Genomic DNA, 14,284 nt, shown 5'->3' with positions numbered 1-14,284 from the left:
TGATCGCATTGTGGTCACCATTGTGGAGATTAGTTTTCTGTTCCAGATTTATTAATTAAATTTAATTTCCACTAGTTGCTGTGGTGGGATTTTATCACCTGTGCCCAAAACATTATCCTGGCCATCTGACAGTACAATTACACCATTGTCTCCCCCACTATGTTGGCCTTGAAGTAAGTTTATACAGGTTCATCGGAATGATAACTAGGACATAGAAGGTTCAAGTATGAAATGAGGTTTCCTAGGTTAGTACTGACTAAGTATAGAAAATTAAGTAAGGAACTCCTTTGGCACAGTGTCAGTGAGCCTATATTCAGGAGGCCTGGGTTTCAGTGCCATCTGTTCCAAGGTGATATCATCAGAATTTGAGGGGTAATTACATTGAAGTCTTTAAGATGATAAAGGGATCGAACAGACAAACCAAAATTTGTTTCCTCTGGTGATGAGTCTAGAACAATGTGGCTTTTCTTTGTCTAGAGAACTGGTTACAACCTGAAAAGAAAACCTGAATTTGTCAAACAATTTCCTTTTGTAAAGCTATGTTGATTCTATATTATGCTATGATTTTCTATTGCTTTGTTAAACACCCTCAACAATAGAGTCCAGCACACACCCTGTGACCAATGTTGTATTTCTGGCATATAGTTTTCTCATCTTCCTTTAATTAATAATGCTGTTACATTTACTAATTTCTATCTTGCTGACCTGTTCTGGAATTTTGGAAAATCATAGCCAATGCATCCACTATCTCTGCAGTTACCTCTTTTAGTACTCTAGGATGATGGTCATCAGGTCTTGGAATGTCATCTTTTAGTCCCTTATATTTCTCCTAATACCTTTTCTGCTGATATTAATTAACTCAGAATCCTTATTAACCTCTATTTCTGGTATGCAACTTGTGTTTACTGCTGTGAAGATGGACAAAATATTTGTTGACTATCTTTTAAACATTTCCACAATCAAGGTAGATACGATTTTTTTTGGTCAAGAGTATTACAATTTATTGAACCAAGGCAGGTAAGTGGAGATGCAGTGCAGATCTTCAACCATCTAATTAAACAACTGAGGGAGTACACTGAAGGTTCACTAGACTTGTTCCTGGGATGGTTGGACTAGCAAGGTTAGATCTCATGGAATACAGGGAGAACTCGCCATTTGGATACAGAACTGGCTTGAAGGCAGAAGACAGAGGGTGGTGGTGGAGGGTTGCCTTTCAGACTGGGGGCCTGTGACCAGTGGAGTGCCACAAACATTGGTGTTGGGTCCACTACTTTTCATCATTTATATAAATGACTCAGATGTGAACATAGTAGGTATCGTTAGTATGTTTGCAGATTTCACCAAAATTGGAGGTGTCGTGATCAGAGAAGAAGGTTACCTCAGAGTACCTGAGGAGCTAAGGAGTGGCAAATGGAGTTTAATTTAGATAAATGTGAGGTGCTACATTTTGGAAAGGCAAATCAGGGGAGACTTACACACTTAATGGTAAGGTCCTGAGGAGTATTGCTGAACAAAGAGACCTTGGAGTACACATTCATAGTTCATAGAAATAGAAAGTACAGCGCAGTACATGCTCTTCGGGCCCTGATGTTGCACCGACCTGTGGAACCAGTCTTAAGCCCATCTATCCTATCCAATTCCATTTTCATCCATCTGTTTATCCAATGACTATTCAAATGCTGTTAAAATTGGCAAGTCTACGACTGTTGCAGGCAGGGCATTCCACGCCTCTACTACTCTGAGTAAAGAACTACCTCTGAAATCTGTCCTATATTTATCACTCATCAATTTAAAGCTAAGTCCCCTTGTGCTAGCCATCACCATCTGAGGAAAAAGGCTCTCACAGTCCACCCTATCTGATTATCTTATATGCCTCAATTAAGTCACCTCTCAACCTTTTACTCTCCAACAAAATCAGTCCCAAGTCCCTCAGTCTTTCCTAATAAGACCTTCCCTCCATATCAGGCAACATCCAATAAATCACATTTGATCCCTTTCTAAAGCTTCCAGATCATTCCTATAATGCAGTGACCAAAACTGTATGCAATGCTCCAAGTGCGGCCACACCAGAGTTTTGCACAGCTGCAACATGACCTCGTGGCTCCGAAACTCAATTCTTCTACCAATAAAAGCTAACACACCATATGCCTTTTTAACAACCTATCAACATGGATGGTAACTTTCAGGGATCCACGTACATGGACACCAAAATCTCTCTGGTTATCCACGCTACCAAGAATCTTACCATTAGCTAGTACCCTGCATTCTTATTACTCCTTCCAAAGTGAATCACCTCACACTTTTCCACATTAAACTCCATTCTCCACCTCTCAGCCCAGTTCTAGAGCTAATCTATGTTCCTCTGTAACCTGCAACATCTTTCGGCACTATCCACAACTCCCCCGAACTTAATGTCATCTGCAAATCCACCAATCCAGCCTTCTACACCCTCATTCATAAAAATGATGACAACAGTGGACCCAAAACAGATCCCTGTGGCACACCACCAGCAACCAAACTCCATGATGAACATTTCCCATCAACCACCATCCTCTGTCCTCCTTCGGCGAGCCAATTTGATCCAAAACGCTAAATCACCCTCAATCCCATCTCTCCGTATTTTGTGCAGTACCCTACCGTGGGGAACCCTATCAAACGCCACACTAAACTCCATTTACCACTTTAGTGGACAGTGGAGGAGGTTTCTCCAGATCAGAACAGAATCTTGATCAAATGGACCAATAGGCTGAGGAGTGGCAGATGAAATTAAAATAAATATGAGATGCTGTGTTTTGGAAAGGCAGGATTTATACACTTAATTGTAAAGTCCCTGTGGAGTGTTGCTGAACAAAGAGACCTTAGAGTGCACGTTCATAGTTGCAGCTAGATAGGATAGCTAAGAAGGTGTTTGATAAGCTTACCTTTATCGGTCAGTGTATTGAATATAGGAGTTTGGAGGTCATGTTGTGGCATTGGTTAGGCCATCTTTGGAATACTGTACAATTTTTGTCTCCCTGCTAAAGGAAGGATGTTGTGAAACTTGAAATGGTTCAGAAAACCTTTACAAGGATGTTGGAGGATTTGGTTTATAGGGAGAGGCTGAATAGGCAGGGGCTATTTTTCCCTGGAGTGTCAAAGGCTAAGAGGTGACATTATAGAGATTTATAAAATCATGAGGAGCATGGAAAGATAAATAGTCAAGGTCTTTTCCCCAGAGTGGGGAATCCAAAAAGAGGACATAGGTTTAAGGTGAGAGGAATAAGATTTAAAAGAGACCCATGGGGCAACATTTTCTTGCAGAGGGTGGTGTGTGTCTGGAACTAACTTCCAGAAGTAGTGGTGGAAGCTGGTACAACAACAACATTGAAAAGGCATCTGGATGAGTATATGAATAGGAAGGGTTTAGAGGAAAATGGGCCACATGCTGGCAAATGGGACTAGATTAACTTAGGATGTCTGGTCGGCATGGACGAGTTGGACCAAAAGGTCTATTTCCAAACTCTAGGCTTTGTTTTTTATGGCTCAGTTCTTCAGCTATCAGAATCTCTGCATCTCTCTCTGCCTCACCTCTCCAGATGTCAGACTTTTTCTATCACTCACCTCTCCAGATATAGTCTCTCTCACTTATGGCTCAGCTCTCAATAGTAGGAAATCTCTCTCTTTATCATTCACCTCACCAAATTTCTGACTCTTTCTCATTGGCTCACGCCATCCAGATATCAGTCTCTCTTTCACTATATGGTTCATATTTCCAGTTATCAGACTTTGCCCCTCCTTCATGCATTCCATTGCCCACCTCTCCAGCTAACTGTCTCTCAATTACCTCTCCACCTATGAGATTCTCTCCCTTTGTCATTATTCTCCCTAGATTTAATGCTCTTTCACTCTATTGATGAACACTCCAGCTATCGGTCTCTCACCTCTCCAGATTCCAAGCTCTCTTCGCCCCTATCACTCACCTCTCCAGCTCTCTCTCTCTCTCTCTCTCTCTATGGCTCACCCTCTCAGCTGTCCATCTCTCTCTGTCTCTCTCTCTCATGTTATAGAATGTAGAACAGTACAGCACGGTACAGACCCTTCGGCCCTCGATGCTGTGCCACCCTTTTATCCTATACTAAGATCAAACTAATCTACATACCCTTCATTGTACTAACTTCCATGTGCCAATCAAAAAGTTACTGAAATGTCCCTAATGTATCTGACTCTACTACCACTACTCTGAGTAGAACCTACCTCTGACAACCTCTCCCCCTCCAAATCTTCCTCCAATTACATTAAAATTATGCCCCTCATGATAGACATTTCTGCCATGGGAAAAAGTCTCTGGCTACCCACTCTATATCTGTGCCTGCCAAATCTTATACATCTCTATCAAGTCACCTCTCATCCTTCTTTGCTCCAATGAGAAAAGTCCTAGTTCCCTCAAACTTTCTTCATAAGACATCCCCTCCAGTCCAGGCATTATCCTGGTAAATCTCCTTTGCACCCTCTTTAAAACTTCCACATCTTTCCTATAACGAGGCAACCAGAACTGAACACAATACTCCAAGTGTGATCTAACCAGAGATTTACAGAGCTGCAGCATAACCTTGCGGCTCTTAAAATTCAATCCCCCTGCTAATGAAAGCCAACACACTATCAGCCTTCTTAACAATCCTATTAATGTGGGGGGCAACTTTGAGGGATCTATGGACATGGATTCCAAGATCCCTCTATTCCTCCACACTGCCAAGAACCCTGCCTTTAACCTGTATTCTGCATTCAAATTCGATCTTCAAAGTGAATCACTTCACACTTTTCCAGGTTGATCTCCATCTGCCACTTTTCAGTCCAGTTCTGCATCTTCCCAATGTTTCGTTGCAACCTACAAAAGCCCTCCAAAATACCCACAATTCCACCAACATTCGCATCATCAGCAAACTCACCAACCCGACCATTCCATTTCCTCATCCAAGTCATCTATAAAAATCACAAAGAGCAGAGGTCCCACTACAGGTCCGTGCAGAACACCACCGGCCACCGAGCTCCAGGCTGAATACTTTCCATCTACCACCACCCTCTGTTTTCCATGGGCCAGCCAACTCTGTATCCAGACAGACAGGTTTTTTTGTATCCCATGCCTCCTTAATTTCTGAATGAGGCTACTGTGGGAAACCTTATCAAACGCATCGCTAAAATCCATGTACACCACATCCACTGCTCTATTTTCATCAACGTGTTTTGTCAGATCCTCAAAGAATTGAATAAGTTTTGTGAGACATGACCTGTCCCTCACAAAGCCATGCTCACTATCTCTGTAATCAAACTATGGTTTTCCAAGTAATCATAAATTCTCTCTCTCAGAAGCCTCTTCAATACCTTGAGCACCACTGACTGGTCAGTAATTCCCAGGATTATCTCTCTTCCCTTTCTTGAACAAGGGAACAACATTTGCCAGCCTCCAATCATCTGGTACTACTCCAGTGGACAGTGAGGATGCAAAGATCATTGTCAAAGGCGCAACAATCTCTTCCCTCGTTTCCTATAGTATTCTTTACTTTATTAATTCACAAGATGAGGGCATCTCTGGCTAGGCCAGCATTCATTGCCCAGAGAGCAGCTAAGAGTCATCCACATTGCTGTGGGTCTGGATTCACATGTAGACCAGACTGGATAAGGATGGCAGTTTACTTCCTTAAAGGACATTAGTGAACCGGATGTTTTTTTTTCCTGACAATTGATTCGTTGTTATTATTAGAGTCTTAATGCCAAATATTTATGAATTCAAATTCCATCATCTGCCATGGTGGGATTCAAACCTGGGTCCCACAATGGTACCTGGATTAATAGTCGAGCAGTAATACCATTAGACCATTGCCTACCCAAGTAACCTAAGGTTTATCCCATCAGGCCCAGGGAATTTATCTATACTTACATTTTTCAAAATATTCAGCACATCCTCCTTCCTAACATCAGCCTGTTCTTGCATATCAGTCTGTTTCATGCTGTCCTTAAAAACATCAAGGTCCCTCTCAGTAGTGAATACTGAAGCAAAGGATTCATTAAGGACCTCCTCTACTTCCTCCAACTCCAGATGCAAGTTCCCTCCACTATTCCTAACCAGCTCTACCCTCACACTGGCTATCCTCTTCTTCCTGACATAAATCTAAAACACCTGAGGGTTTTTCTTCATCCTACCTTCTAAAGATTTCTCATACCTCCTTCTAGTTCTCCTAAGTCCATTCTTCAGTTCGTTCCTGGCCACCTTGTAACCCTCTAAAAGCCTGTCTGATCCTTGCCTCTTCAACCTAAAGTAAGCTTTCTTCTTCCTCTTGACTAGATGTTCCATATCTCTTGTCACCCAAGGTTCTTTCAACCTACCATCCCTTCCTTGCTTCAGTGGGACAAACCTGTCCATCACTATCAGCAGGTTTTAGCAAGTTTTGAGAAGATTTGAAGCTTAAGTCAGAGTTTTGGATGTAGGTTTGCTTGCTGAGCTGAAAGGTTAATTTCCATATGTTTCATTACCCTACTAGGTAATGTCTTCAGTGGGCCTCAGGCAAAGCAATGCTGAAAATTCCTGCTTTCAGTTTATATGTTTGAGATTCTTTGGATTGGTGAAGTCACTTTCGGTTCCTTTTCCCAGGGGGTGATAGAGGGGGTCTAACTCAATGTGTTTGTTGATACAGTTCCAGTTGGAATGCTATGCTTCTAGGAATTCTCATGCATGTCTTCATTTGGCTTGTCCTAGGATGGATGTGTTGTCCCAGTCGAAGTGGTGTCCTTCCTTATCTGTATGTAAGGATACTTGAGAGAGGGTCATGTCTTTCTGTGGCTAGTTGGTGCTCATGTATCCTGATGGCTAGTTTTCTACCTGTTTTTCCAATGTAGTGTTTGTTACAGTCTTTGTACAGTATTTTGTAAATGATATTAGTTTTGCTCATTGTCTGTATAGGGTCTTTCAAGTTCATTAGCTGCTGTTTTAGTGTGTTGGTGGGTATGTGGGCTACCATGATGTCAAGGGGTCTGAGTAGTCTGGCAGTCATTTCCGAGATGTCTTTGACGTAGGGAAGAGTGGCTAGGGTTTATGGACATTTTTGTCTGCTTGTTTGCAGAGACACATTGAGTTAGACCCCATCTAACACCCCCTGAGAAAAGGGACAGGAAATGACATCATCACAGGAAATTACATCACCAGCCCAAAGAAACCCATACATATAAATAGACAGCAGGAATTTTCAGCATTGCTTCGCCTGAGGCCCACTGAAAATGTTACCTAGTAGGATAACAAAACAGAGTTGGGAGATTATGTTGTGACTGTACAGGACATTGGTTAGGCCAGTTTTGGAATATTGTGTGCAATTCTGGTCTCCCTCCAATTTGAAGGATGTCATGAAACTTGAAAGGGTTCAGAAAAGATTTGCAAGGATGTTGCCAAGATTGGAGGGTTTGACCTACTGGAAGAGGCTGACTAGGCTGGGGCTGTTTTCACTGGAGCGTCGGAGGCTGAAGGGTGACCTTACAGAGGTTTATTAAATCACGAGGGACATGGAGAGGGTAAATAGACAAGATCCTTTCCCTGGGATGGGGAGACCAGAATTAGAGACATAGGTTTAGGGTGAGGGGGGAAAAATTTAAAGGGTCAACTTTTTCATGCAGAGGGTGGTGTGTGTATGGAATGAGCTGCCAGAGGAAGTGGTGGAGGCTGGTACAATTACAACATTTGAAAGGCAGCTGGATGGGTATATGAATAGGAAGGGTTTAGAGAGATATGGGCCAAAGTGCTAGCAAATGGTATTAGATTAGGTTAGAATATCTGCTCAGCATGACAAGTTGGATCAAAGGCTATTTCCATGTTGTACATCTCTATGACTAACAAATATTATAATGTTTGGGAAACAGGACCTGTTTCCAATGAGAGATGATCTCATTGAAATCAATAAAATACTTGTTTTTTTTAAACTCAAGAATGTGCAGAATCTTTGATATACCCTGCCTAGATACCCATTATATAAAGGATCATCAGGGAACCTTTTTGTTTAAACAGTGGTTCATTTGTGAAATGAACTGCCAGGGAAAGTGGTGGATGCAGGTACAGTTTCAAGACATTTGGATCAGCTGATTGGAGGATTTGTCGTACCTATCAAGGTGTCAGCTGTAGCATATTTGACGTTTGGAGAGGTTCACAAGTCAAAAAGGTTTGGAAGGATATGGGCCAAATGCAACATGGTTGGCATTGAGTGGATATTGAATGGCGCAGTACACTGAATGGGCTGAAGGACCTATTCCTGCTTTTATGTAGTCATAGTTTGGCTCAAGATAATGAATGGTCCACAGTTCCTACGTTAGAGCAGGGAAATGGGGTTGACTAGGTTTCATGGAGAGCAAGCATGAACGTGATGGGCCAAGTGATCTCCTACTTTAATCATAAACTGACCATATCACAGCCAATCTATACCTCAACTCTATTTACCCTACCAGATCAGGTTAAGTTCAGATGTATCTCACTGAAGTAGAATTTGCAATCTCTTGTCAACTTCACCCCACCTCTGAAGCGCAAAAATATCTAGTCCTACAGACAGACAGACAGCCTGGTGAACGAGATAAGGTATTTGCTTCAAACAGCTTTATTTAAATTAACTCAAACTGAATGACACAGTCAATAATCGTCTGCTTTAACATGTAGAGGGTACTCGATTTGCTCATTACCAGTAACTTGGTTCACAATGAAGGGTCATTCCATGGCTGTGACAAGTTTGCTGCAACTTCGGCACCACAGCGACTCTGGACTACTGTGTGCCAGGTTTCTTATGATTAGAAGCCAGTAGAAAAAAAAGCTACCTCTCCTAATAAAAGCAAAATACTGCAAATGCAGGAAGAAGAGTCATACTGTACTTGAAATGTTCACTGTTTCTCCCTCCACAGATGCTGCCAGGCTTTCCCCAGCACTTGTCACTTCCCCTTAAAAGGTACTTCATTAATTACACACTTTGGAACATCCAGAGGTACCTTTTGGAAGTGGAGTCATGGTTGAAACATTGGAAATGTGACAGCCAACACATGCCTAGGAAGTTACCACAAACATCAATGCAGTAATTGCCAGATCACTTTCTTTTTAAAATGTTGTTGATTGAGGCATAAACATTAGTCAGATAGCCAAGGAGAACCTCTCTGTGTTTCTTTTACAGAGTTTTTACATCTATCCCAGGGCTTTGGCTTACCATTTACAAAAACAGCACTTTAGACAATGTGATACTCCGTCAGTACTATGCTGGAGTATCAGCTAACATTATGGAACTTGAACTACAACCTTCTGAATCAGGAGGTGATTGTGCTACCTACTGAGCCATGTTTAACAGTAATAGAACACAGAACAAGGAGTCTCAAACACTGACCACAAGTGTGGCTGAATACCCAGGAAAACAGCAAGGGTCTAAGAACGCTAGATCAAAATTAAGTTATTGTTGATAATGAATTTCCATGGCTTATTTGCATCTGACATTGTGGTGGAGTTTGATGTGATTTTGGTTACTGTTTCCCTAAGACAGAAATCCATATTGAACTGGTTCAAATGGACTGCCTGTTACATTTTCTGCACTGCAGTCACAGGGAATAAAGCCGATGGAACCAAACATTACTAGATAATGTAACAATGAGACAGAGGTGATTGTCCAGCACATTTTGTATATAAAGAATAAGTTAATCAAAATGGTACCAATTTCCACCAATAACACACAAAATTCTGAATGCTTCCAAGCCAATGAAAAAAAACTTTGATAATGAAACAAAACTTCGCCTGACAGCTTGATGCCATCAGGTCACCAACAGCACATGCAATAGTTTTTAAACTTAAATTAGTTATGCCTGAAAAGTTTAATCCCCATCCAGCTCCATAGGTGAAAGAATACATAAACTGGAATGGTAATGGGAAGTAGTAGGCTGTAGAAACATAAGCTGGCCATACTAGTACAGCCCTGTGGAAAATCCTTGTCAAACGTAGCTGAGTACAACAACCCAGCTAAGGAGAACAGGGGAACCAGCACTGTGAGAGTTGACAGGTGGATTGTCATTATGTCAGTATACTAGATAAACCCTCTCCCTTAAAAATCTCAACTTCCAGATATTCCTGGAGCAATGTATGATCCTTTTACTGCTGTGAAAGTTCTTCCTCGGGTCTGTCTTCATTCTTCCGAATTAACTTTGCATCCTGAGGGATCATGTTGGGAATTCCATCAACAACAGGATAGGCTATTCCCAACTCATCATTGATCAGCTGATTGGAGGATTCGTCGTACCTATAAACATGACAAAGAATATTAAAACTGCAGTTCATTCAAAATGTGTTGAAACTGGAATCTGCCCTTTTAATCTGAATGAAAATTATGAAGAGCTGAAAATGAACAGATCAATATTGTTTTTCAAAAGGGATTGATTCTCAAAACATTTCAAATTTTCAGAGGTGGAAAGACAAGAGAACACTTCTACATTTACAGACTTTCTTTCACAAGCCAAAGAAACCTCAAACTGTGACCTGCATTACACACGATTATCAAGTGTTGTGGCTGAGGGACAGTGGAGAGAACCACCTGGTTCTTGTTCGAAATTGTGGTTGTGGGATCTTTGTTCATTCACTTCAGAGGATACTTTGATAATTGTTGGGTTTAAAAGGTGAAACACAACTAATTAGTCAAGTCAGACAGAAAATAGCTAAAAATAAATGTGGCGCAATAAAATATCAATTTTGTTGTTAAATTCAAACTCTTTTGGTAGAGATCAGCGTTGATCTACAAAACAAACCAACTTTTCTGGTTGACTTGCTGTTTGACTGTAAATTTCCATTCTTCTCCCTACACTTCCCTGAAGATGTTTCGCTTTCATTGGGCCTTAGACTTAGTAAGGCAATTTACATGGGTTGAAAATGTGTTGCTGGAAAAGCACAGCAGGTCAGGCAGCATCCAAGGAACAGGAAATTCGACGTTTCGGGCATAAGCCCTTCATCAGGAAGTACATGGGTACCTTGAAAGCAAATACCAAAATATTTGACCATGAAAGATATTGCAGTCAAGACACTCAGACACTAATTGTTCCAGATGAAGAATCCGTGCATAGTTTCACCCCTCTTTTCTAATCAAATAGCATTTAAGTCAATTGTATAATGGTTCCAAACATCTAAAATGCACAAAGAACAACCAGAAAGCCCTTCGTGCCCTGCCTACAGCATTTAACTGCTGCTTTATGGCAATACTTTTGAAGGAGGATGTTGCCAGGGTTTGAACTATCGGATGAGGCTGAATAGGGTGGGGCTGTTTTCCCTAGAGCATCCGAGACTGAGGGTAACCTTATAGAGGTTTATAAAATCATGAGGGACATGGACATGGTAAATAGACAATGTCTTTTCCCTTGAGTGGGTGAGCCAAGAATCACATGGTATAGGCTTAGGGGAGAGGGACAAGATTTAAAAGGGACCCAAGGGAGGGGGCACCTTTTTCAAGCAAAGGGTGGTGCATGTTTGGAATGAGCTGTCAGAGGAAGTGGAGGAGGCAAGTACAATTGTAGCATTTAAAAGGCATCTGGATGGGTATATGAATAGGAAAGGTTAGAAGGATATGGGCCAAGTGCTGGCAAATGAAACTAGATTAATTTACGATATCTGGTCAGCATGGACGAGTTAGATCGAAGGGTGTTTCCAAGCTGTACACGTCTATGACGTCTGGCTTTCTGTCCATGGATCAGTCTGCTAACAACCTATAATTTAGGGAGCATACACATCTCAATCAGGAAATCACGTGTTTGGAGTTTCACTGCAAAGACCTGAATCTAAAAGTCTAGGCAGATACACTTGCTACAATACGAAAGGAACTTGGCACTTTCTGAGGATAAGCAAAATAGAGGATTGGAGATATTGGAAACCAGAGTTTAGATCAGAGTGGTACTGGAAAAACAGGAGCAGGAAATCATGAAGATAGGAGATCAGTAAGGAAGGAACACTACTTTTTCAAAAAGTTGGAGAGTTCTTTGATATTCATCACAAAAAAAAGGACTTCTGGTATGTATCGCGTTCGTATGTGCATCTTTGTACATCACGGTGAAAATGTATTTCCTCCATTACTTGTAAAACATCTTAATATATCTAGTAGTAATGAAAGGTACTATATAAATTAGTTGTTTCCATTATTTTTAGAAAATGTTTTGTGTTTGTATTGAACAGTTGAAACAACAGCCAGCTTCAGAAGCACAACAACCGCACAGAGCTGATGAGAAGGGGAGGAGAGCATTCAGACGATCCAGAATGTGCTAACAATTCTGAACAGCAACCTCGTCATTTACAGCGACCGACTTTCCGGTTCCTAGCCACAGGTTCTCCCCTGCCCTAGTCTCTGACCTTCCCCCGAGGACGAACCTGAGCTGTTTTCTGGACAGGGGACACACCAAGTACGAGAGGAGGGTCGGGTCCAGATTAGCCTTCCTGTCTCCACCCCCAGTCACCGAGTCTCCTGACAGCCTGACCCGGGAGAGATGCAGCAGCCTCCGGGCCGCTCCCCGGATCTCAGTCCCGTGTACAACCCGAAACATCCCCACCCGAAACTACAGCCTCACCTCCAACACTTCCGCTTCCGCATCCGGGCTACAGCAAAAGCCCCGCCCCTTTACCCCCTCCCCCATTTAAAGGGACAAGCATTGCTATAATTTCTAAAACTTACTCACCATCTGGAGCATGCAGCTCCAGAAATTGAACAAATAAATGCCGAATCAATTAAAAGTGCCATTAGATACCAAACTGCAGCAAAATCTATGTTGTACAGTCTGTGCTGCAGACATCCTGCACTCCCTCCTTTCAACTGCATCAGATTTGTCACCTCCTCTAACACTGAATGATCAGACATTTCTTCCAAAACCACTTTTGAAGGACAGACATCACTATATTCAATCTGTCTCACATTCTGCTTTCTGATTTTTAAGCCTGTCTGTAGCCAAAGCCATTTGATCCCATGATTATCCTCCACCAGCTTGACCACCAAGACTTAAGACCATAAGACATAGGAGTGGAAGTAAGGCCATTCGGCCCATTGAGTCCACTCCGCCATTCAATCATGTCTGATGGGCATTTCAACTCCACTTACCCACATTCTCCCCGTAGCCCTTAATTCCTCGAGACATCAAAAATCTATCAATCTCTGCCTTGAAGACATTTAGCGTCCCAGCCTCCACTGCACTCTGCGGCAATGATTTCCACAGGCCCACCACTCTCTGGCTGAAGAAATGTCTCCGCATTTCTGTTCTGAATTGACCCCCTCTAATTTTAAGGCTGTGTCCACGGGTCCTAGTCTCCTCGCCTAACAGAAAAAAATTCCTAGCGTCCACCCTTTCCAAGCCATGTATTATCTTGTAAGTTTCTATTAAGTCTCCCCTTAATCTTCTAAACTCCAATGAATACAATCCCAGGATCCTCAGCCGTTCCTCGTATGTTAGACCAATCATTCCCGGGATCATCCGTGTGAATCTCCGCTGGACATGTTCCAGTGCCAGTATGTCCTTCCTAAGGTGTGGGGACCAAAATTGGACACAGTACTCCAAATGGGGCCTAACCAGAGCTTTATAAAGTCTCAGTAGCACAACGGTGCTTTTATATTCCAACCCTCTTGAGATAAGTGACAACATTGCATTCGCTTTCTTAATCACAGACTCAACCTGCATGTTTACCTTTATAGAATCCTCGACTAGCACTCCCAGATCCCTTTGTACTTTGGCTTTACGAATTTTCTCACCGTTTAGAAAGTAGTCTATGCTTTTATTCTTTTTGCCAAAGTACAAGACCTCGCATTTGCTCACGTTGAATTCCATCAGCCATTTCCTGGACCACTCTCCCAAACTGTCTAGATCCTTCTGCAGCCTCCCCACTTCCTCAGTACTACCTGCCTGTCCACCTAACTTTGTATCATTGGCAAACTTCGCTAGAATGCCCCAGTCCCTTCATCCAGATCATTAATATATAATGTGAACAGTTGTGGCCCCAACACTGAACCCTGCGGGACACCGCTTGTCACTGGCTGCCATTCCGAAAAAGAACCTTTTAGCCCAACTCTCTGCCTTCTGTCAGACAGCCAATCCTCAGTCCATCCCAGTCGCTCACCTCGAACACTATGGGCCCTCACCTTCCCGTGTGGCACCTTATGAAAGGCCTTTTGGAAGTCGAGATAGACCACATCCACTGGGTTTCCCTGGTCTAACCTACTTGTCACCTCTTCAAAGAATTCCAACAGGTTTGTCAGGCATGACCTCCCCTTACTAAATCCATGTTGACTTG

General features: G+C 42.3%; 2 protein-coding genes across 2 annotated transcripts; both read right to left on the bottom strand.

Moving 5' to 3' along the window:
- Positions 1-8,590: 8,590 nt before the first annotated feature.
- LOC132824234 (phosphatidylinositol N-acetylglucosaminyltransferase subunit Y-like) lies at positions 8,591-10,049 on the bottom strand. The gene has a single exon (XM_060838548.1). The coding sequence runs from the start codon at positions 10,047-10,049 to the stop codon at positions 9,834-9,836; it is 216 nt and encodes a 71-aa protein (XP_060694531.1). The 3' UTR covers positions 8,591-9,833.
- Positions 10,050-10,126: 77 nt separating this feature from the next.
- On the bottom strand, positions 10,127-12,570 carry LOC132824233 (protein preY, mitochondrial-like). The gene is made up of 2 exons (XM_060838547.1): positions 12,380-12,570; positions 10,127-10,274 (listed from the first exon to the last, which is right to left on the bottom strand). Exons 1-2 carry the CDS (start codon positions 12,550-12,552, stop codon positions 10,127-10,129), a joined length of 321 nt encoding a protein of 106 aa, XP_060694530.1. The 5' UTR covers positions 12,553-12,570.
- Between the last annotated feature and the right edge of the window lie 1,714 nt (positions 12,571-14,284).

Source organism: Hemiscyllium ocellatum, chromosome 18 (assembly GCF_020745735.1).
Source record: "Hemiscyllium ocellatum isolate sHemOce1 chromosome 18, sHemOce1.pat.X.cur, whole genome shotgun sequence".
NCBI lineage: Eukaryota > Metazoa > Chordata > Chondrichthyes > Orectolobiformes > Hemiscylliidae > Hemiscyllium > Hemiscyllium ocellatum.
The sequence above is the reverse complement of the archived record's forward strand: the minus strand, read 5'-3'. Positions and strand labels throughout refer to the sequence as shown.